This window comes from Lytechinus variegatus, chromosome 6 (assembly GCF_018143015.1).
Source record: "Lytechinus variegatus isolate NC3 chromosome 6, Lvar_3.0, whole genome shotgun sequence".
In the NCBI taxonomy this organism is placed as follows: Eukaryota; Metazoa; Echinodermata; class Echinoidea; order Temnopleuroida; family Toxopneustidae; genus Lytechinus; species Lytechinus variegatus.
This window is the reverse complement of record NC_054745.1, coordinates 11,936,880-11,961,975: the sequence shown is the minus strand read 5'-3', so window position 1 is coordinate 11,961,975 and position 25,096 is coordinate 11,936,880. Positions and strand designations below refer to the sequence as shown.

At 37.1% G+C, this 25,096-nt stretch overlaps 1 protein-coding gene across 1 annotated transcript in view; it reads right to left on the bottom strand.

Moving 5' to 3' along the window:
* Nucleotides 1-16,651, bottom strand: part of LOC121417008 (nuclear pore complex protein Nup160-like) — a 73,916-nt gene extending 57,265 nt beyond the window's left edge. Inside the window, exons 1-6 of the mRNA XM_041610545.1 lie at nucleotides 16,542-16,651; nucleotides 6,375-6,486; nucleotides 4,330-4,537; nucleotides 3,440-3,671; nucleotides 1,103-1,181; nucleotides 41-155 (exon numbers count right to left, since the gene is read on the bottom strand). Coding sequence (XP_041466479.1) covers nucleotides 41-155; nucleotides 1,103-1,181; nucleotides 3,440-3,671; nucleotides 4,330-4,537; nucleotides 6,375-6,486; nucleotides 16,542-16,623 — 828 coding nt within the window. The 5' untranslated portion in view covers nucleotides 16,624-16,651. The remainder of the gene's footprint in view (nucleotides 1-40; nucleotides 156-1,102; nucleotides 1,182-3,439; nucleotides 3,672-4,329; nucleotides 4,538-6,374; nucleotides 6,487-16,541) is intronic.
* Nucleotides 16,652-25,096: the final 8,445 nt, after the last annotated feature.

Here is a 25,096-nt window from a genome sequence, read left to right as displayed (position 1 = left end):
GCAGCTCTGTATACTTACATTATATGTTTGATTGTTTTACCTTGCAGGACCAGATCCTTAGTTTGTGATCCCGGCAAACGCAGAAAGCCATCATATCCTGGCCTAGAGGACGGACAGCTACACTCTGGGCTAGGTAGATAGCGTCCTGGTCTCTCCTGAGAAAATAGAAAAAGAGATGATCATTTTGATGTTGATGATGCTGATGGTGATGATTATAGTGATGATGATAATGATGATGATGGTGATAGTGATGATGATGATGCTGATCAATGATGATGATGGTGATGATGATGGTGATGATGATGGTGATAATGATGATGATGCTGATCAATGATGATGATGGTGCTATTGATGACGATGATAATGATGCTGATGATAATGATGCTGATGATCATGATGATGATTGTGATACTGATGATGATGATGCTGATATAATAATGGTGATGATGATGACGATGGTGATGATGAAGATATTGTTGAATATGATGATGATTAATGATGATATTGATGATATTGATGATGATAATGATTATGATAGTGGTTTTGACATTTGACATTTCAAAAGCTTAACCTTGGTTAAGATTTCAATGTTGATCGTCGGAAAAGCGGCGCCTATAGGCTCGCTCTGCTATGCAGGCGAAACAAAAATGCTGATGGTGATAATGATGACGATGCTGATGATAATGACAATAATACTAAAAACAATATCAATTTTTTTAATAAGATTAACTAAAAATATTAATAATGAAATGACAACAAATTTGCTACTACAAATCAAACATTCATTCAAACAACATTTTTCATATCTGACGATGGTGGTGGTAGTGATGATGCTGATATTGTTGAATATGATGATGATGTTGATGATTATGATGATGGTGGCTTTGAATGATGATGATGATGACAATAACCAAAACAATGACAATAGTATAATACCAGTAACAACAATTTACACTTTCAAAAAAAGAATAACTGAAAAGGTAATAATGAAATGACATTCAATTGAACAACCTTTCTTAAATCTCAATACCTTTACTGGTAGTGCCTTGCAAACTACTTTAATCAACCCTATAATGAAAATGAAAACTATAAACCGACATACCTGATAGAGACTGGAACAAGTCCTGTCCATAAACGCTCCATAATAGAAGATTCCTTGACTTCATTTTGTGTAGTAATACCTAGGGTTAAGGTCAAAGTTCAAGATAATGTTGACGGAATGACGATTCATCAGGATAATTTGTAAGTGAAAATTTGTAAGCAAAATTTGATACAAATATCGTGACATGGACCACCTCACCGTTTGAAGGTCTAAATCATCATATGAATACTTGTGTTCAAATCTGTGACGTTGCTACCATCCTTATTAGAATAAAAGCAAAATGAATATCTAGTCGGAGTGACATCATGACTTGAAACCAATTTGAATCTCAGCTACAATACAGTGCGTCCCACAAAAAACGAAACCGAGATTTATCGATGATTTGTCAGAACTTTTGTCAGAACTTTGTCAGAATCAAAAATACAATAGACAAATTACCTACCATTTTAAAGCTTATAATCTCCTCTTCATCTGAAATTACTTAAGATTATTGCTCATTCACGCATAGTGAGCAAAAACAATTTGAAAAGGGGATTCCAAAAAGTCACTTGGCGGGCCATATCTGGGTTTTAAAAAGAAAACTACATTTTCAAAAGTTCAATATCTGCTCTTAAATTTGATACCTCAATTACAGAAAATGGTCCAGAAATAACAAAGTTCTGGTTATTTGAAATAAGGCTTGAATTTCAATAATTTCATAAAATGAAGAGGTTTTACAGGCTAGCATTCGAACTCATTCGACACTACGTTTTGTTGATGATCAGCCATGCATTTAGTCTTTTGTTCCCGTACGATAGCTTCTGTGGGAAACCGGTGAAAACACGTTTATTTAATGAAATTATGGAAATACAAGCATTGTTTCAAGGGATCATAACTTTTTTACTTCTTGGCCATTTTCTGTGATTAAGGTATTAAATGAAAGAGCAGATATTGAACTTTTTAGTCATGTGATTTTCTTTTTGAAATTCAGATACCCCCGCTAAATGAGTTTTTGACATCCTTTCTTCGAATTGTTTTTGCTCAATCATGCGTGGATGAGGTACAATCTAAGTAATATCAGATGAAAGAGGAGATTCTAAGCTTTACATTGGTAGGCCATTTGTCTATTTTATTTATGATTAAGTTATGATAAATCATCCCTAAATCTCAGTTTCTTTTTTCTGGGACGCACTGAATACTAAAAGCTCAGGGAAAACTGACTAGAAAAAGTGGATATGGCTCACGAAATAGAGGAATGTAGAATCTAGTTTTGAGAAAAAGTCATGTCCTATAGAGATTACACACAAAATGAGTAAAAATGACATGCCTTTATTATTTGCAATTTTTCAGGATGATCCGATTATTGAAATGAAAATTGAAGGTGATGATTCAGAAAGAGTAAGAAATAAGCTACATTTCAAAAATTGGGCGAAAACTGACCAATATTTACGGAGTCAGAGCCAAATTTGCATAATTATTATGACGTCATAACTCACAAAATGGATATTTTGACTTCCAATGCCAATTTGATGACGTCATAATATAATTGAGGGTCAAATGATGCATGAAAACATATATCTATGATTCATACTCTATCGACATATGGAAAAAAAATCAGGGGTCCCCGTTTGATCTGAAGAGCTACAGGGAAGTTTCAATAGGCATGTTTTTGCCCATATAGAGCCTATGGAAAGAGCTAGCGCACGCGTGCTGCAAACTGTAATGGGAGCTCATTCCTTTATTAGAGGTCTTTGAGAGTTGATCAAGGTATCAAATTGCTTGTCATTGAATCATTGATACATTTACATCAATTAAACAGTAATTCTATGTTTTGTGATGCCTTTACGCACGAAAACGCGCGCGTGTACATATGCACGAAAACGCGTAAAATGTTGAAATTCTCAAAATGACCTGAAACGTACCCAAAATTAGCTATAGTCGATTTGGAGCATTTTTCAATTTTGACGCGCGTGTACGTGTGCGTCATGACCTTTGGTGACATTGACAGTTGAGCCTTGACCTAAAGTCTATATGCTGTAAATATGATTGATCATCTGTTATGTAGATATGATGAACTAAAGAATTTTACAAAATGGTGCCTAGATGACGTCATCACAATCAGATGACCTTGAAAAGCTTATTATGGCATCTCTAAGATAGACTGTATAAATGACATGAAATTCAGTAAAATTAATTGAGCCGATTCGGAGAAAACTTGGCGACAAGAATTCGCTATAAAAATGAATAACAAAATTCTGACGAAATCAATTGGTGATCTGTCACAGACAGACCACCTAAAAAGATTAAAAAATCATGAAACCAATGTATTGTTGCCAATTTAAAGAAAATAGTGATTACCCCTTAAGCCTAGAGGAGCCATCTTGACTAGTACCAGACTTCCAGTCCTCACAGAGAGCGCAAACCAGGCCTCGCCATCAGCAGTTAACCAAGACCCACAAGCCTGGAACTCGTAGGTCTGTGACCCGCTCTGAACAATCTCATGCATATTGGATGCATCACGGAAGTTTGTCACCGAAGCATCGGCAAAGATTGAGGCAAGGTCGGAGCCTGAGAGTTGAGCGTTGGTATCCTGGTGATTGGGAGTTAGAAAGATAGCATATCAATGCATCAATACATGAAATTGCTAAAATATATCATAGTTCGTAAAGTAGATTAGCCTTGTCCCAAAGCTGGGATGATCTCATTACTATCCCACTATAAAATTCATTGGCTTCTGGTTTCTTTAACATTTTCATCTTGTTCAATGATGAACTAAAATGAAATCATTTTCAGCTATTACTTTCCTCTTAGCACAAAGCTTATCAATTGATTGCAATAATTGTTTTTATAATCAATTACATTATGAAAAAATCAATCTTAATTGAACAAAGTGATGTGTACCACCTTGTGTGAAAGGGTCTCGTGAATAAACAATTGATCACTAAGCAATGTGTAACTGGATCTTGCTTGTAAAATTGAAAACAGTAGACTGATGTGAACGTAGCACGAGTACCACCACGCAGTGGCGGACCGTGACCCGGAGGAGACAAAGATTGGAGGGGCACTCTATTGTTTGTGAACAATGTTGTGCCCGTCCAACGCTTTGTCTGCTCCGGGTCACGGTCCACCATTGCCACCACGAGTAAATGTGAATAAACACAAGTGAAATCAATATTAGATATCAATCATACAATTGATCACTAATCACTGTGTATAAGGGTCATCGACACTTTTCAGAAGTACCTTACCTGCCTCGTCAGCTTGTTGGGGTGCGGGAACGGAAGACGGTGGACTGATGTGAACGTAGCGATGAGTATCACCACGTGTGAATGGGTCTCATGAATTGACACCCGCGGGATGATGGGAGAACCCTGGAAGTTGAGCCGCAGAGCGTTGCCATGGAGATTGTGGTTCAGGGAGCTCTCGACCAGCTCGACGCGGTTCTGGGACGTACGCCTGGTGGGTTATGAATTACAGTAACGGTTAAACAGAGACAACGGTAAACGTGATATTTACCCTGCACGGTGCAACTACACCTATAAGAGATGGATGTTCATTGGATAGTTAAAGGACAAGTCCACCCTAACAAAAACTTGATTTGAATAAAATGAGAAAAATTCAACAAGCATAACACTGAAAATTTCATCAAAATCGGAAGTAAAATAAGAAAGTTATGGCATTTTAAAGTTTCGCCTCATTTCACAATAAGGTTATATGCACATCTCGGTCGGTATGCAAATGAGGTACTGATGACATCACTCACTATTTCTTTTGTATTTTATTATATGAAATATTTTTATTTTCCTGTCATTGTCATGTGAAATAAAGTTTCATTCCTCCCTGAAGAAGTGGAATTCCATTATTTTAACATTTTGTGCTTCAGGCAAGGAGGTCCTAATCGTCAAATCTGTAAAATTGAAATATTGAATAAATCAAACAATTAAAACAAAAGAAATAGTGAGTGGGTGACATAATCGACTCTCTCATGTAACTGGCTCGTTCATATAACTATTTTGTTAAAAATAAGCGAAGATTTGAAATGTCATAACTTTCTTATTTTACGTCCGATTTTGATGAAATTTTCAGCATTGTGCTTGTCTGATTTTTCTCTATTGATTCAAATCAACATTCTTCTGAGGTGGATTTGACTTTAATGAATTCATGAGCATGTTACTGTCATCGTCATCTGAATAAAATTCTCTTCAAATTCATCCATCATGATCCTTTCATGGTCGCTCCCAATATGGCCATGAGTACATGTAGGGACAGAGATTTTCTGTTTTACCATTAGAAATTCTGTTTGGTTCGCATACTTTTCATGTAAAAATTCATGGAATTCACCTTTGCAAAGATTGCAATTGCTCCGAGCTTTATGTTGTCTATTAAAGATGTAGGGTTAGGGTTATATGTTAGCTTTAGGATAGGGTATATTGTTAAAGGAGAATAAAACCATTGGAACAAGATAGCTTGTGTGAAAACAGAAAAATCAAAGAAACAGATCAACAAAAGTTTGAGAAAAATCAGACAAATAATGAGAAAGTTATGAGCATTTGAATATTGCGACCACTATTGCTATGGAGATAGCAAATTGGCAATGCGACAAAGATGTGTGATGTCACTGATGAACAACTCTCCATATTACTTTAGTATATATTTCACTTGAATTGCCTCTTTTATCACATCTATCCATAGATCATGTGTTCTTTCTACATGAGGGCATGTAATACATATTTTTTAAGAATACATCATGGATAAAGAGTTTGTATCATCGTAAGAAAAAGCAAAAAGAGACATTTTGAGGGTATTTTATAGTCCACCAAAGGGAAACTTGTTCATCAGTGACATCACACATCCTTGTCGCATTGCCAATGGGAGGATCTCCATAGCATTAGTGATTGCAATATTCAAATGCTCATAACTTTCTCATTATTTGTCTGATTTTTCTCAAACTTTCTTTATTCTTATTCTTTGATTTTTCTGTTTCTACACAAGCCTATTTGTTCCAAAGGTTTCATTCCCCTTTAAATGAAGTGTTAAATCAAGGGTTGAAGTTGGTAATATAGTAACTGTGTGGAATTCACAGCATAACAATTGTGGCTGGAGCAAATACCATGGAACCTGGGGCCCGTTGCAGAAAGAGTTGCAATCAATCGCAACTCTAAAAATCATGCGCAACTTGAATTTCAACCAATCAACAGCGCGCATTTGGGACTTGCGATTGATTTTTTTTACTTGCATTTAAACGTAACTCTTTCTGCAACGGACCCCAGAGCATACAAGAAAAAGTTCTTACCAATAAATAAATCTATTAGCAGTTACACTGTTGACCTTGTGGCTGTCCTTGTAAGTGAACCCTCCAGCGCTATCAGCGACATTGACATCTTGAAGGACACCCTGTGTGCCGCCTGAATGATCACAAATACAAGACAGATTTCTAATATCAGAGATGCTAACTGATAGCTCAAAAAAATCCTGAAAACCCAGGCCGGGGGTCCAGGGGCCCGCCCAGGGCCCCTGGCGGGGTCAAGGGCGAAGCCCCCTGAAGCTGGAACGTTTTCTTATTCTTTAGAGGGCTGAAATCATTAATCTACAGTAGTACATAACAAATAATTAATGACATAATAAACTTCATATCATAGGCAAGAAAGGTGCTCAAAAAAAAAAAAATCATGTAACCCGTACTCATTACGGTACGGGTTAACCTGCTGCGGGTTAATATGCTGCGGCCAATGGGTGCGACTCGGGACGGGTGTATGTAGCAGCTGGGGTGCCCTTTTTCACTCACTGTACTCATCAACAAGACGATCCTATACTATTGAAAATCCATAAATCACAATTTCTATCAAAATGATGGATAGTTCACACATATGAATTGATGAATACGCACCAGAGAACACATATTTCATGGTAGCAAATAGGTTTTCAGCTGAAATCCCGCGGCAGACAACCAATCACTCACGCAGCAGCAGGCAATTGCAGCCACACCGGGCCGTGCTTCGAGCGGTTCTACCGGGCGATCGCCCGACTGGGATAGCGCTGACACCCGTATCCCTGCAGGGTATAGGGCGGCGTTTGCAACTGCTACAATGTATTGCTCGCGCGTACCGTGCAAGTACAGTACCAGCTAAACTTCATGCTGCGCACAACGCTAATAATTTTCCGTCTGCGCAAATTGGCCATCCAAAATTGAAATTGCGCTCTCCGTAGCGAACTCCGTGACAAGATTTGGAGGGGAAATTTTTACGGATTTCACTTTGACAATCGATTTTTTTTTCCGGAATATTTTTCAGCAAAGGAAAAAATCCGGAATTCCGGAAAAATCCGGAAAATTAGCAACTCTGTAATATTAAGAGGATACAATTCTTGGAAGAAGTCAGCTCGTTGAAAACGGAAAAATTGAAGAAAAATGAAAGTGTGAGAAAATTTGACAATGAATGAACATACATGTAGAGCCCAAATTTACTCTTCAATATCTAATTGATTATGCACCTGAGTTTCAGCAAACATCAGGAATCAGGATTGCCTCTTTTCGACTTTGATTTCTGCAAAATTGAGAAGACTAAGAACAATTGCAGAAGGAAACTATGAACAAGGTGCAGTTTGACCAATTTCATGTCTTTTTTATTTTCTAACTAACATGGAAAGAGTAACCTGCCCGAAATCCGACATGTTAAGCTTTCTGCAATATTTATTTTGTTCTAAAATCATGTATTTTCACAAAATGAAATTTGCATCAATGCAATGTTTCTTAAATATCTATATAATTAATATCTCTTATTATCTATTAGTGCAAGGTTCATTCCAAACTTCCACCTCAGTATTTCATATACGATCTCAAATAAATTTGCAGGATATTCATGAAATGAACTTGAAACAAAACCACAGATTTCCATGATTTTGTTTAATTTTTACTTCTTTTTTTTTCAGTGACCCGGCTTCTTGATTCTGAGCTAAAATAAGGCTAAGCCACCGCAATTATTTTGGGTGCAAAGTTTATGCAACACAATGCCACACAGCTGCCTTGTCTGCACAGTGCACACGTCAACTTAAGTTCAATTTCAAGCTTATTCATTTACAGTCAATGACAAAATGTCATGAGTCATGAAAAAAAAGGTTTAAAATAACATCATACACTCTTAATTTTTGTCTAGACTAAAGAAAATGAAGAAAAGCCACAAAAAAAAGACTTCATCATGAAATTTGAAATAAGACATTAGAGATTTAATCTTGATTATTGTGCAGACGTTCATGGGGGCCCTAATAATATCAACTAATTCATTCAAATCAAATCAAAGATTTAAATCGTTTCAACCCTGACACAGAATTCTTAGGCTGCGTTTATGCGACCTTCGACCCAGAATCATGATTTGAATCACAATTTGAATCATGATTCAAAACAGCAGCATGAATCACGATCCGATAGAATCAGCGTTTATACGACCATCTTTCTAACGCTGTTTCTCCCTGAATTCGGGCCGATCCAGTGCGCATCACAGTGCGCAGTTTGACCCAGGAAGTATAGGTCAACATTTTCGCACGTGTTTCTAACTTCACGTCGGCTGCTAGATTTTTGCTGCCGCCGGAGCTAACGCGCGATCGTTTGTGCAAGTGCAACGCTTACTCGGCTTCCGAAAAATAAATCTTTTACTTCCAGAATTCCGTGTATTGTACCTCGTATTGTTTTTGATCGGGAACCAGAAGGGGTCATCATCCTCCCACCTCCCGATCGATTTTTCTTGTCTATGATGGTCCTGTACTGGGCACGAATTCTGTTAATTTTGTCCCGACAGGCGGTGCCACATCTTCGTTGAAATCCCTCCCTCGCAAGCGCCGCTGAAAGGGATCGTCTTATTTCTGTGAATCCCGGTAAGGGATTCTTGTGCTTCAGGTTGAGCCCAAAGCACAAGCAGAGCCCTGAGTTCATCGTCAGTCCAATTTGTGCCTTTGGAACTTGAAGAAATGATTGATGAAAACAATGAAATATACAAATGACGCTACAGTACAACCCCGGGGGTACAATACACAGAATGATAATTCCTAAATGCTGGCAATACTGCTACACGAAAATTAACCTGCACGAAACACAGCGCGCGCCTTTGAGTCGAACCCGGAAGAAGCACGACACAATGACGTCATAGAATCATGATTCAAATCACGATATCGTTCATACGACCTTTTTCGTTCGTGATTCTACAGAAACGTCTTTCCAAACGCCCCTTTTTTCGTGTTTCATGTTTGTGATTCTAATCATGATTATATTCAATTTCGACTAAACGCTATCGTGATTCTGCAGAATCGTGATTTGAATCATGATTCTAATCATGATTCTAGGGTAAAAAAGTGTCGAATAAACGCACCCCTATATAGATTAAAGTTTAAACTCTTCCAACTCCAATTCCAAACTCTCACACACTAACGAACAGTAGAGGCGCACGGCCAATAATATTGGAGACTCTCTCCAATACGGGAAATAATCTCCCATATTGGAGACTTGCTTTGCAAAAGAACAAAAAAAACACCAAAAAAGCGTAATTTTTTCCACACAAATTTTTGTCTCACTGAGGTCAGAAGTCCATTTGTTTTGCATGTGGATGACAACGAAAATCCTTATCAAAACAAAAGTAGGCGGTGAATTTTTAAAGTAGACGGTGAAAAGGGGTAATTTTTCATGACGAATCTGCTTATCACGTTTATTTGCCGCCAAGCTAATCTTTTTGCAGCAAATGTAAACAAAGGAAATCGGTCTCCCAAACTGGAGACTGTCTCTGAAATTGGAGACCTAAATTTTTACAAGTCTCTGATATGAGAGATAATCTCTCTCATGGGAGACAGTCTCCCATGTTGGCCCACCCATGGTTTCAAATCGTCTGTTTGAAGGATTCATATGCACCTGGTACACGCGAATCTTTCACACCTTTTTAGCTCAAATAACTATGATTTACATCATAGCTACGGATTTTAATTGTGCTATGACACTTACCAAACCATATGGATCGTTTGTTGACTTCTCTTTGCTGTTTTTTTAATAAAATAAAAGCATTTTTTCGTGATCTTCACGTAGATGCCTCTGGGTAAGCGTGGATATCAATATTTGCCTAAAGAGGGCGCGCGATATTATTCACAAGCCGGTAGGCACTTAAGAACCAAGTTTGAAAGGATACTCGTAAAATTATGTCACTCTCGCCGATGAATATTCATTAGATCGTGGTCGTGCGTGTTCAATACACACTGAGTGCATGCATGCAGAGAGTTTGTATTGAACATGCACGACCACGATCTAATGAATATTCATCGCGAGAGTGACGTAATTTTACGAGTGTCCTTTCAAACTTGGTTCTTAAGTGCCTACCGTTTGTTTACGGTATACCATACCTTTGTTTACGGTTTTGCAAGCTAGCTGCATTCTAGGCGATCAGCATTATTTTCTTGCTCGTTCAATCCACTTTCATCATCATCTTGTCAAAAGATGGCGTACTTTACCAATAAGTATATACATGAGATGCAACCTGTTGATTTTTGGTACAATTTCCTATTATGCGCTGACGACTTGAATCGAGAATGTTCGATAGGAAAATTTGCTTTCCACCGCAGTATCAAGGATAACTAAGGACAGATTGAACGGTTGACATTTGGAGGTAAGCGATAAAAACAGTTTTATAAATAATTCCTTTTTAGAATGAAGTTAAAATATGAATGTTCAATTGCAAGAGTCATAGTGGAGAAATATTGAAAGGACTTTGGCGTGTTTCATTCCCTCACATTCATGTGATGAATGAAAACGTCAAAGTCCACTATGAAATCACATGCGTTGTGCGAGATTAGTATTACTAACCTCGCATGTTGTGTGAGTGATGTTGGCCATGCGCCTAGATCTATACTGACGAAAATCGTTGAGTTCAACTTAGACCAAAAGCTTCGGTCTCTGTAGTGTTATGTTGGTTGATCAGCTGAACTCTGTTGGCTTCACTCACCAAATAAAGAGACCGAAGTTCTAGCGCAAACTACAGGGGACTCAATGGCCATATATTAATGTACTTAAGATCCAGTAAAACGGGGAAGTGAATTTGTGCGACAGCCAAGGTAAGTCACTTTTTTTGTTCCTTTTAACTTGATTTTTCTCTGTTTTTTGGCAATAAATGCCAAGTCTCCCAAGAGGGAATATTTATTTGGATTTTGCCTTTATTTATGGTCGCATTAATTTTAAATTTTTTTATTCATTAAAGACAAAAATTGAAGAGCCCCGACGGGGGATTTTGCATTGAAAGTCCCCTGATGGTGGCTGCACGATAGCGAGCCGTCTGCGTACGAGGAGAAATTTCTTTATACGAGGAGAAATTTCTTTAAAAATGTTAAAAAACTCCTCGAAACAGACGGCTGCCAGCTGTCTAAGTTCAACTGAGCTCTGCCACTCTAGGCGACACCGCAATACTTACCCGTGTTAAGAAACTGGGACTCCACTCACGCGCATTTGGGCCGCCCTAGCTTAGAACTAAGCTTTCTTTCCGTAAAAAAAAATTATTCTTATGATTAAATAAATATTAATTAATACATGAATACTGTTAAATCGGTACTCACCGGTTCTCTTCTTGAATTTTCTGCCAATTTCCCACGCTGCTGGCTGCAATTCCGCGGTAAATTTCGTCGCCATAGAGAGCTGTTCATGCAACGTTATTTATAAATGGAGCGCCCTTTACGAGAGTTGTTAATGCCGCGGAGAAATCGTTAGGCATTTTGGCCTGTGTTCAAGGCGTAGCTGTTCTATTTTTTTTTATAAAATTATGTGTGAGATCGAAATCTCAGCGAGTAAACACTCTTCCAATATGGAAGAGTGTATACTCGCTGTGATATGATCCCGATAGGGAGGCGCAACACCCCCACCCACATGGGCGCAAACCCCAGGGCCGGGGGACATGTCCCCTCACCCAAAATAGTAGGGGGCACATTATGAAATGTCCCCCTACTATTTTTGGTCATGTCGTTCAAATTCGAAATGTATTTTGGAAGAGACGATCTTACTTTTGGCATGCCCCCTTTTTTTTGCTTGTTTGCTTGTCAAATTTCTTTTGGTCAAGATGACCTTCTTTAGAGGGTGATAAACCTTCTTTTTTTGTTTGTTTTTTGCTTGTCAAATTTTCCAGCCCCTGGTCCCCCTACCTTTGGGGAGAGATTTCCGCCCTTGCAAGTAGACATATACTCTTGATATTGTTTGCGAATCTGCACGGGCGTCGATCGAGGGCTGGGGATGAGGAAAAGCGGTGAGACGAGAAAAAAAATAGAACTTAGAAGGGGAAAGGCGACAGAAAAAAAGTGAACGAAAGAAAAATTAATGGAAAATAAAAGGGAAGAGTAAATAGGGAGAAATGTGATGGGTAAAATAAATTATGGGAAAAGAGGACAGAAAAAAAGTGAACGAAAGAAAAATTAATGGAAAATAAAAGGGAGGAGAAAATAGGAGAAATGTGATGGGTAAACAAAATTATGGGGAAAGATTCTGGACGCACTATTCATGTTTTATCATGAAAAGGATAAGTTATTTATCCGCGAGCAGACACTTTTTGATATTGTGATCTGAAACTGGATAATGATTTAAATAGAGAACAATCTGCGTATCTGAATTAACGTGTGTTTTAGATTTCGACCTAGAATTTGGGTATTCTAAGTAACTTTCTTATCATGAAAATCAATAAAGAGAGCGCAAAGCGCGAGCTAAAAATATATGATATAACAAAGGGTGAATTTAAGCTCTGTAATGCAAACACTTTGTGGGAAAATTGTGAATTGTGATGGATCACAGTTAAAAAAGAGCTGATGTATTTTATTTTTATTACTTTGAGTTTTTACATAGGACCGGAACATGCTATGAGGGCATTATGTCATCATATGAAATTGATGACCATCTTCCTATTTCTCTCGCATGGGAGCGCGAAATGTGTTAATTTTATGGCCTGAAAACTGGACATTTAAAGCACTTTGTAATTATGCATAAGAGGCATTATATATCTATCAATGCGAGCAGAAATCGCGAGTCGAAGTTTTTGATAAACTGTCATCAAATTAGTTTGATTTAGAATTAATATTGGGATATACATAACCGACTAATCCAAATGCTATAGCGTGCGGCGCTAGCTGATACGTTTTAACAATCTGACCTGAATAGGGAACTTTTTGAGAACTTTATGGAATACAGGAAAATAATACGTACCTGAAAATTGAAATTTTGCGAGCGCGCAGCGCAAGCAGAAAATGATAATGTTCAGATGATATCACAGACATTTTTACAGAGCACTTTTTAAAAATCAATTTGTAAATGAAACAAAATAATGAAAGTTCAATTTCCCAGCTGAAATGTGTTTTGTATAATGACTTCAAAGTTTGATTTTTCAAGCTCCATATTGAGCAAGATATGCAAATACCCTAAAAGACAATAAGGCGCGAAGCGCGAGCGAAAATTTTTTATCCTAACAAATAGATTTAAAAAAAAATTATTTTCAGAGTCTTCCCCTAATGTTATTTCATTTAATCATGTTCCTCCTCTTATGTTTGCCTTTCTTCTTTTTTCCTCTCTTTTCCCTTCCTTTTCTTTTTTCCTTTCTTTTTTTTTCTTTTTTTGCTCCGCCAATAGGGGGGCCCGGGCCCCTCGGCCCCCCTGGATCCGCCTATGTTAGCGGTTGTAGGTATAAATCGCGCTCTAACGCTCTAAAACTGTGTTCTTTATCAAAAAGCTGTCTTTCATATTCATTTTGTTCGCAAAAGAATATAAAGTTAATTTCAATCATTGTATATAGTTATCCTGTTTATGATAAAAATACTTAGAAATTGGGTTAGGTTAGGGTTATCAAATTATCAGGGCAGAAGATATATATTTTTTTCTCATTTTGCGCGTCGAGCTGGCACTATTTGATCTGTGTTATTATGTTTTTGATGACATTCATTGTATTCACAACAATAATTATTAAACATTGCGCACGCGCCGTGCGCCGCATGAATTATGTAGATCAGGTGAATAACTTACAGATCCACACGAGCAGTTGCTCTATATATTCTATGTAATATAATATATAGAGCAACTGCCCATTTTTAATGGTCCATAATATACCCACTTTCTTCTTTTTTTGGAACGAGTATGAATTTATCTACTGATATACTGAATGTACAATAAAAGTCATTATCATGTATTTCTTGGCATTTCATTTACTTTTTTTACCATAATTATATCACACAGCTGTTCGCATAGGCCTACGCCGTCACAAATAACAAAACAAAATCTCACTTTTTTTCTTTTTTGGTGGGGGATAGATTTTCCATACGCCTACGTACAATTTTTCAAATTATTTTTTTCTGCTATTTTCATAATAAACTTTAAATGATTTCGCCTTTGCACTATTATTTTTTTAAAGACAAAATTACATCATCATCATATCATCGTCACCAACTTCATTCTCATCTTTATCACCACTACCACCATCATTATTATCATCATCATCATCATCACCGCCACCATCACCACCACTATCATCTTCACCAAGATAAATCCTGCTTTTTTTCCTTCCTATTTTCCTCTTTTTAGAGGGCACACCACCACGCCCCCTTACTGGATATCCGCCTCTAACGTTTGTTGTTGTATATAAGTTGGCGGATGCCTCATGAAATGAAATAATATAAAATAAGGAAAGGGAAACTAATTAGAAAAAGGACTGAGGAGAAGAAAAAAGAAAGCCAAACAAACAAGAAAAAACAATATCAAAATTTTGTTGTAAAGTCTTCTACGTCAGTTTAATAATTATGTTTTCAATGAAATGAGAACATAAAAAAATGAAACAAGTAAGATGGGCTATACATCGTAGCAAAGAAATAGAGGGAAGCTCCGAGACAATAAAAAGGGTGAGAAAAAGAAAAGACTTTGAAATACTCACAACACGAGCATAATAAAAAAAATTGGAATAAGCAAGGACAAGTAGCTGAGGGACACCCCCCCCCCTCTCTCTCTAGTTATTTATGTATCAAACTCGCATACACAAGAATTTCTTACTAATCAAAATATTGCGAGCAAAAAGCACGAGCTGACATTTTTTTAAATATTCAAAACTGATAGAGAGACACATTGTAAACAATTCATGAATCATAATAATTATACAACTAGCTTACCAATCGAATCATTCGATTGCGACAAATGATCTGAGAATTAATGCTTTTAGGAATTCATTAAATTAAAGCAAAGTATCTCAACATTAAAATAATTAAGGCGGGCGCAAGGTATCAGCTACTACACCGATAATTTTTTTTTTGACATTTGAAGTATTTTCGGTAATCATGAAAAAGATCGGATATTTCATGAAAGCTCAAATCCCGAAGAGCGGAATATTTTTATTAATTGACTTTTTAAAAAAATGTTCTAAGCCCCATTTAATATTTGATTATAAGTCGATGCATTAAAAGCTGAAAAAATAAAGTATTTTGTGTTCCTCTATCATAATTGTCTTTCTCTTTAACCCTGGTTCTTTTTTTCTGGGGGGAAGCATTTTGGTTAAAAAAAGAGAAAAAAGATAATTGCTGGCTTGTGGACGCCCGGTGTGGACGGTGGTAGGGACACCCCCCCCCCCCCCCCCCGTAGTTACGCCAATATGGGACCAAATGATCCTAAATGTCCGAGGCGAAACTTGTGCAATCAAACGTTATTTCTGAATAAATTAAAGCTTGCGCTGTTCAACTTCAATCTCTTTCAGCTAAATTTGCGATGAACGCTGCGTTATGAAATATATAATTATCAACATCTGGCGAAAAGAATAACCGACCGATCACCTGACGAGAACGCGTATACGTGATCTGCATATCAGGTCCGATCGAGAGTCAGAAGTGAAGGACAACTGCCAAGAAAATCAGGAAAAAGTCGTCAAAATGTAAGTTCCCCTTCATTTCTTTCAATTTTTTGTTACTTATTGAAGCACTAATGTATCATTAAAGCAAAATTTCAACAAAAGCCTCAAATTTAGCTAGTACTTTTGTTGAAATTACAATAAATTTAGATCCACATAAATCTCTAACCCAATTTTAGCACTGATGTCTCCTATGAGGTCCATACATGTAATGTTTGGACCTCATTGGTACTAGGAGTGAGCTCTGCCTCTGTTCAAAGAAGAACTTAAAACAGAGGCAGAGGGGCAAGTAAATAGGCCTAAGTCTTCTATACTTTATGTCCAACATCACGGTAAATCAAACTCATTACACTACCATGATCATGATCATCATTCATCAGACATCTCTTCACATTCATAAATCATCATTCCCCGCCCTCAGCTCAGCCAACATAAATCTCCTCGTGTGGGACAAGCCAGGGCCAAAGGCCGTGTGTATCGGCATGGTCCACAAGTTGCAAACCCGATTACGACGTCAAAAAAAAATATTCACGCCATTTCACACTTACAGTTATTTCTATAAAGGAGGAATTAATATTGTACAATACCTGAATTTATTGTAAGATCTTTCCAACGGTGTGTTTCTCCTCTCAAAATCAGGATCTCTTGAAAAGATGTGGAGAGCGCCATGTTGGATTTCGCGCCTGCGATGGTGTTGTTGTTGTTATTCAGTTGTTGTTACTGTTCTTGTCGTCGGGGTTTTGCCAGTTTCATCATAATTATGAAGCGGCAGAGGGAGAGGAGGAGGAAGAAGAGGAAGAAATAGAAGCAGAAGAAGAAGAAGAAGATCGAAAAAGAAGAAGAATTAAGAACTTAGAAGAAGAAGAAGGAGGAGGAGGACAAGGAGAAGGAGAAGAAGAAGAAGAAGCCGAAGAGGAAGAAGAAGAAGAAGATCGAAGAAGAAGAATTAAGAACTTAGAAGAAGGAGGAGGACAAGGAGACGAAGAAGGAGGAGGAGGAGGAGAAGAAGAGGAAGAAATACCACATATAGGCCCAGTTTGTAGTGACTTGACTATATCTGCATACATAATCTTTTTATTCTTTTTCTTATATACCTTTATACCACATTTTTCATATTTTAGTTGGCTATGATCTGCTTTGCAAACCGATTTTCTCATTCTTACCATGGGCATGATGACTTAGTCTTAGAGGCAATTGTCACGACTTACCCATCGCCCCCCCCCCAAAAAAAAAATCCTTTCAACTGTGTTATGCCTCCAAATTTGCATAGGCGGATCCAGGGGGGGCCCGAGGGGCCCGGGCCCCCCCCCCCCCCCCCGTTGGCGGAGCAAAAAAAGAAAAAAAAAGGGAAAAAGAAAGGAAAAAAGAAAAGGAAGGGAAAAGGGAGGAGAAAAGAAGAAAGGCAAACATAAGAGGAGGAACATGATTGAATAAAATAACATGAGGGGAAGACTTTGAAAATAATTTTTTGATAAATCTGTTTGTTAGGATATAAAATTTTCGCTCGCGCTTCGCGCTCTTATTGTCTTTTAGGGGATTTGCACATCTTGCTCAATATGGAGCTTGAAATATCAAACTTTGAAGTCAATATACAAAACATATTTCAGCTGGGAAATTGAACTTTCATTATTTGTTTGATTTACAAATTGATTTTAAAAAGGTGCTCTGTAAAAATGTCTGTGTTATGGTCTGAATATTATCATTTGTCAGGTAACTATTATTTTCCTGTATTCCATAAAGTTCTCAAAAAGTTCCCTATTCAGGTCAGTTGTCAAAACGTATCAGCTAGCGCTGCACGCTAGCATTTTGATTGGTGAGTTATGTATATCCCAATATTAATTCTAAATCAAACTACTTTGATGACAGTTTATCAAAAATTTCGGCTCGCAATTTCGGCTCGCATTAATAGATATCATGCATCTTAAATATGCATAATTACAAAAGTGCTTTAAATTTCTAGTTTTCAGGCCATAATATTTTATTTCGCGCTCTCATGCTTATATAGGAAGAGAAATAGAAAGATAGTCATCATTTTCTTATGATAACATAATGCCCTTATAGAATGTCCCGGTCCTATGTAAAAACTCAAAGTAATAATGATAAAATACATCAGCTCTTTTTTAAATGTGATCCATCACAATTCACAATTTTAGCTAATTTTCCCACAAACTGTTTGCAATACAGAGCTTAAATTGACCCTTTGATAGATCGGAATATCATATATTTTTAGCTCGCGCTTAGAATACCCAAATTCTAGGTCGAAATCTAAAACACACGTTGATTCAGATACGCAGATTGTTCTCTATTTAATTCATTATCCAGTTTCAGATCACAATATCAAAAAGTGTCTGCTCGCGGATAGATAACTTATCCTTTTCATGATTTACAAAACATGAATAGAGTGTCCAGAATTTTTTCCGCTAGCGCTTCGTGCTCGCATTAATAAAGTTACTTAGAGTCCTTCCAAGATTACAAAAAGTGCTTAGCATTTCCATTATTCAGGTGAAAAAGGTCAAAAAAATTTCAGCTCGCGCTTCGCGCTCGCAATATTTGAATGTTGAAATATGTAACGTCTTAATGGCTAAATGCAAGCAGTCCATAACAGGTACAATTTCGAGCATTTCAAAACGTATACAAAAATTTTCTGCTCGCGCTCTGCGCTCACATTATTAATGTAAGGAAGATCCCCACTTACTCATCCTTTTCATGATTTACAAAACTAATTGAATAGAGTGTCTTGTTCAGTAGGTCTAAATCTCGATTTTTTTTGCTCACGCTTCGTGCTCGCATGTTTAATTACATACCTATTCTGTTAAGTTACAAAACGTGCTAAGAATTTCCATTCCTTAGGTGAAAATGTCAAAAAATTTCGGCTCGCGCTTCGCGCTCGCATTATTTGATTTTTAAAAATGTATAACGTCTTCATGGCTAATTGCAAGCAAGTATTTAACAGTACCTTTTCCATCACTTCATTTCTGCTCACTCTTTACGTTCGTAGTAATTATTAACTTGCATACACATTTTTTTTTCAGGAAAACAAACATTTCCCAGAATGTTCAAAATTTTAGGAAAACGTACATAACATTTCCAAAAAATTTAGCTCGCGCTTCGCGCTCGCATTATATAAATGAGGGTTATGGTATTATACATTGATGTTTCATAAGAATAAAGCTAAAAAGTCACCATTAGGACTACCCCTTCAAAGAAACAAAAAATCCCGGCAAAAATCATATTCGAGCGGCCGATCGGGGAAAATATGGCTGAAAAAAATTCCGCCCCCCCCCCCTATTGGCGAAGGCTGGATCCGCCCCTGAATTTGGGCGCGGTCTTTTGATATGACTTTTTCTTTTTTTCTGTTGCTATGCGCTCATAGTTATTTTGGTATGCCTATGTCATGAGCTGACAATAATAAACGATTGTTTAAAGATTAATGGTTTATATAGTTTCCAGCTAGCCCCCCCTTCCCTAAATTGTAAAGGGCAACATAGACCCACTCTCAGATCCGTGTGGGGTACAGTCGGATCATGCCCCCCACCCCCCCCCCCTCCGAGGCACAATTAAAATTTGTAATATAAAATGCCATTTAAACACAAGTGTGCCCCCCCCCCTTTTGGAAGATACTTTTTTCCGCTTGTAAAATTTTTCCACTGGAAAATTTAAGTGCACCCACCCCTCCCCCTTTGTAAAATCCTCGTTCCGCTCCTGAATAGGCCTATATGGCCTATTTTTGCAATTTTCCACAAAGACATATTGGTTTTTGTTTTACATAAAGGGTATTTGACAATACGTTTTCTGTTCTTTGAAAGCGTTCTGCATCGCAGTGCAAATCGCTGAAATGAACTTGCTCCATTTATGTGAAGTATAATTGACATAAACCATTCATTTTCTTTGAATGGGACTGGGAAAACAAATTAACAAACTGAATGTTAAGAGATACATGGAAGTATTATATGTTGGTCCTCTTAAGTTCGACGTCATTTCGTCTTGTGATTTTTAATATCTAATTATCTCTGTTTATTTGGACCACTTAAGTGCTTATACAGAATGAATAGCACCCCTTTGATGTAAATCGGCCGGTCCTGATATACGTTAATTCAATCATGGTATATTGTTTCAAATAGTCCGACTTGCCTCTTTTTCTCGCAGCTGACATTTTTCGAAAATAAAGTTCGCAAATTATATCAATGGTGATTATCTGTATTTATTCCCCGACCCGGAATATATAGTGGGATATTATTAGAGAGAACACGACTGAATTCTAATTACAGATCATTTAAGTTTCCGAATGATACAAGTGTTTTTTTTCCTCTCGCGACAATATGTAAGTATTAAGCAGATCATTATTTTTTATCATTTATTATGCTTTTACCATCCCCTTTTTAGTCACATCAAATAAGCAACTATAATATGGTAATTCATTGTTATACCTACATATATTTATGACATATTGTCTTTATTTTAACGATCAATGTATGATTATTCAGAACAGTATACAAATCCATAAACATGCAATCATAACAACATTATTGAAATATAAGATAGAAACATGTAACACGTATATAAATTTATCTTAATTTATTCATTTGAATCTTATATGGATCATTGTAGCTGAAAATTACATGTTGGAAATGGAGAGGTCCGTTGTATAAGATATGCTTCTAAATCGTGGACCCCTCAAATTAGATTATTCAATAATACTTAATCACATATAATTAAAATAATGATTGCAATCATGGACGGAAATAATAATAATATTCCGCATTTATATAGCGCTTAATACACCGGAACGACGTTCTCTAAGCGCTTTACAGACATATCATTACCCCGGTCATCGGATCCTTGCGTGCCCGCATATACAATGCATGCACCTTCTCCACTCCCTGGGGAGCATTCCAACAAGAGTTCCAAGACTCAATTGCTAGGCATACTACATATAGGCTTTCACATCCTAACGGGTACCCATTTAACACCTGGGTGGAGAGTGGCAAAGTGTGGATTAGCGGCTTGCCAAAGGACGCGAGGCCATGGTGGGATTCGAACACACGACCTTCTGGTTACAAGCAGACAGTCAGAACCGCTACACCACGACGCTTCCATACTTTCACAATCCCAGGGGGACAGTGGGGACGCGCCCCCCTCACCTTTTGGAAAGGGGGACACAATACCAAATGCCCCCACACTATTTTCCGAAGGAGCGAGAGAGAAAAAGTGGGAAGAAAAAGAAAAAACAGAAGGGAAAAAAGAGGAGAGAAAAAAGGAGAGGAGGAAGACGAGTAAATAAAATAAGATTAGGGGGGACACATCTTTCATGTCACTTTTGTTTTCTTATGTTTTTCTTTCGTTTGAGTGTCCTTTTAATTTATATTTTTCAGCAAAATTCGGGGGGGGGGGGCGACATTAGTTGGGGAATAAATAACTTCAAATTAAAATGACTGTTGTCAATAAGTATATGTGCGTGTGTGTAGAAGAACAATGGAAAACTCGATTGTGTCGCCCCCTACCATGACTACCTTTTAAGAGATTTTCGCCAATGATTGAAATCAATGCCCAAACAATTTTTATAGATTTAAACAGGCCTAATAATTCCCTCTAGAATATCTTACCCATGAAACAGTGATGCTAGATAGTGGACCCCACCGCCCCCCCCCCCCCAAAAAAAAAAAATGCATTCTTCATGCCGAGTGTAGAATGGAGACAACAATGTTCGGCAAACCCGGAGAAACAAACTTAATTGAATGTAATATTAATAATTTTGTCACCTGACCTCACAATTAAATATCTGAAACATGGTAGAACTTGAAAAATTCGAAATAAAGGGATAGTTTGCGTTCATAATCATTGCCGTTATATATTTCTTTTTATAAATATCCATATTTTAGATTTGTCTCATGGCGTGTCTGTTGCTTATTATTTTTTTTAGAAATCTGATAATGCAGTGTGCACTGATTCCAATCACTAACCTCTAAATTTGAAACAGGCATGTCCCATTCAAAATGTGTGATATTCTTTGTTAACCACTGCAGCTGTCACTGTCTTTGAATGAATACAACAGGTAGAAGCATAATAGCGAGGTGTTACAATCTTGTACCATGGTAGAATAAAGCTCCATCCAAAAAAAAATCATTGATTACGAGGACAGAGATATAGCTGGGGGCGGAGGTATGAATAGGCATATTGCAAAACATGCATCATGCTAAAATATTATTGAAGTATCGTTCACTCTCAAAACAAATCAGTCAAAAATAACTAGTTAATCGAACCAGAGGGGTGCAACTGTTATTCTAGTCATATTTGACTATTTTCTAGATGTATTTTTTTACTAGAAAATAGTTATTTCTGACTAGAATACAGTGCGTCCCAGAAAAAACGAAACCGAGATTTAGCGATCATTTATCATGACTTAATCATAAATACAATAGACAAATGACCTACCAATTTAAAGCTTAGATTCTCCTCTTTCATCTGAAATTATTTAGGTTATTTCTTATTCACGCATGAGTGAGCAAAAACAATTTGAAGAAAGGATACAAAAAACTCATTTGGCGGGGGGTATCTGGGTTTCAAAGAGAAAACCACATTTGTGGAAAGTTCAATATCTGCTCTTTAATTTGGTACCAAAATTACAGAAAATGGTCAAGAAATAAAAAAAGTTCTGGACATTTGAAATAAGGCTTGTATTTCCATAATTTCATGAGATAAACGTGTTTTCCCCAGTTTCCCACAGAAGCTTTCGCATGGTGAACAAAAGATTTAATGCATGGCTGATCGTCAACAAAACAGAGTGTCGAGAGAGTTTGAAAGCCAGCCTGGAGAACCTCTTCATTTTATGAAATTATTGAAATTCAAGCCTTATTTCAAATGACCAAAACTTTGTTATTTCGCGACCATTTTCTGTAATTTAGGTATCGAAATTAAAGAGGAGATATTGAACTTTTCAAAAATGTGGTTTTCTTTTTGAAACCCAGATACCCCCCGCCAAATGAGTTTTTGATATCCTTTCTTCAAATTGCATTTGCTCACTCATGCGTGAATGGGATATAATCTAAGTAATATCAGATGAAAGAGGAGATTCTAAGCTTTAAATTGGTAGGTCATCAGTCTATTTTATTTATGATTAAGTAATGATAAATGATCGCTAAATCTCGGTTTCGTTTTTTCTGGGACGCACTGTATAAGTCAGAATGTGGGTAGACATTATCAGTTGCACCCAGTTGACTACTGATCTTAGGGCGGCACTTTCACACGCGATTCTCGAATCACCATTGAAATGATTGCTATTGTAATTGTGACTGTGATGGGCGTCTGTGATTCTAATCATGTTCTAGTTGGTTTCACACGTGCTAAGAAGTCCTGAAGTAGATAATTTGTATGTTTTTTGCCAGTCCGCGATGAAGAAACTGAGGAACCTTTTTTTTCCCGGCGTCAAAATAGTCAAAGACTACGCATCATGAACGGATCGAAAAGCAATACTAATTGACAATGACCCGAGCAGCTGGCCAGCGTGTCTCAATAGGAGCATCCCTGAGGTTACGGCGAAAGGGTTGTGTGTTCGAGTCCCAAATTAGGCAAGAATTTAAAGGACAAGTCCCCGGGACAGTTCCCCCCCAACAAAACGTTGATTTGAAGAAAAGGAGAAAAATCCAACAAGCATAACACTGAAAACTTCATCAAAATCGGATGTAAAAAAAGAAGTAATCGCATTTTTAACTTTCACACAACAGTTATTGATATGCACATTATGGTCGGAATGCAAATGAGGGAACTGATGACATCACTCATTTCTTTTGTATTTTGTTACATGAAGTATTCTAATTTTCTCCTCATTGTCCTATGTAACAAATGTTATTCCTCCCTGACCATATATGGTATTATCATTGTTATAACATTTTATGGTTCAGTTAAGTAACTGGTAAAAATTGAAATATTGTATTATTCCAACAACAAAAAACAAAAGAAATAGTGAGTGATGAACATCATCGACTTTCTCATTTGCATGTCACTGAGTTGTGAATGGAACTGTTTTTTGGAAAAATAAGCGAAACTTCAAAATGTTATAACTTTCTTATTTTATATCCGATTATGATGAAATTTTAAGCATTAGGCTTGTTTGATTTTTTGTGGGGGTAGACTTGACCTTTAACCTTAAAATCTCTACCCATTTTTTAAAAAAAAAATTGAGGCGAGACTTTTAACAAAATATAAGCTACTTTGGTCACATTTACGAATCCCGATTGGCATGGAGAGAGAAATAGGAATATTTTAGATAATGTACCTATCCTACCTATAAGATATGTGTTAGGATATGAATGTATTGAGTAACAATTTCGTGTGTTATCGTTGAAGTGGTCTCTGTTACAAGACTACACGGCTCACACTGTTACATTATGGGTAGGACCCTGTCCAGACGTGCATATAGTTGAGGACTTGTGGTGCTACTATGGCTGTTGGTTCGTTTGTCCTTTAATGTGGGCATGCATTGGAGGTAGAAAGAATTGTTATCTTCATCCATTTCTTTACAATATTTAAATAAAAGAGTTGCCAAAAGCTGTTGTACATGGCCTTCACACATACTTTCTCCCATAATACTGTATCAATTTACAATACCTTTGATCCAGTTGAGGCATGGCGGCTTGTCATTGTTCAAAACCCACCTTCACCCGACAAAGGAAATTATAATTGGTATAGTGTCGAAAATCTGTCTATCTGACGGTCAGTCGGATCGGGGTCGCCCTAGCCACTAACCCGTCTCTGTGGTCTAGTGGTTAAGGCACCGGCGTTCAAAGCTAAGGGCCCGGGTTTGATTCCCAGCAGAGACATTTTTTCGGCATCACCAATTATTCCAAAGGGCATAGCTCTGGGAACCTTGATTTAAGCTACGCCTACCATTGTTCTCTTCATCCATTTCTTTACAATATATATATATATCTTTATATATATATATATATATATATACCCGTGTTAACATAGATTTAAATACAAATATATTTAATTATAAATTGGATATAAATATATATATATAAATATATTTAATTGGAAACGCGTGCACACAGGAATATATATAACGTGACATACATTAAATTGGGTTTGTAACGTCATATTTTACATTAAACATTCCCCCTCCCTCTCTCCCAACTAGACATCT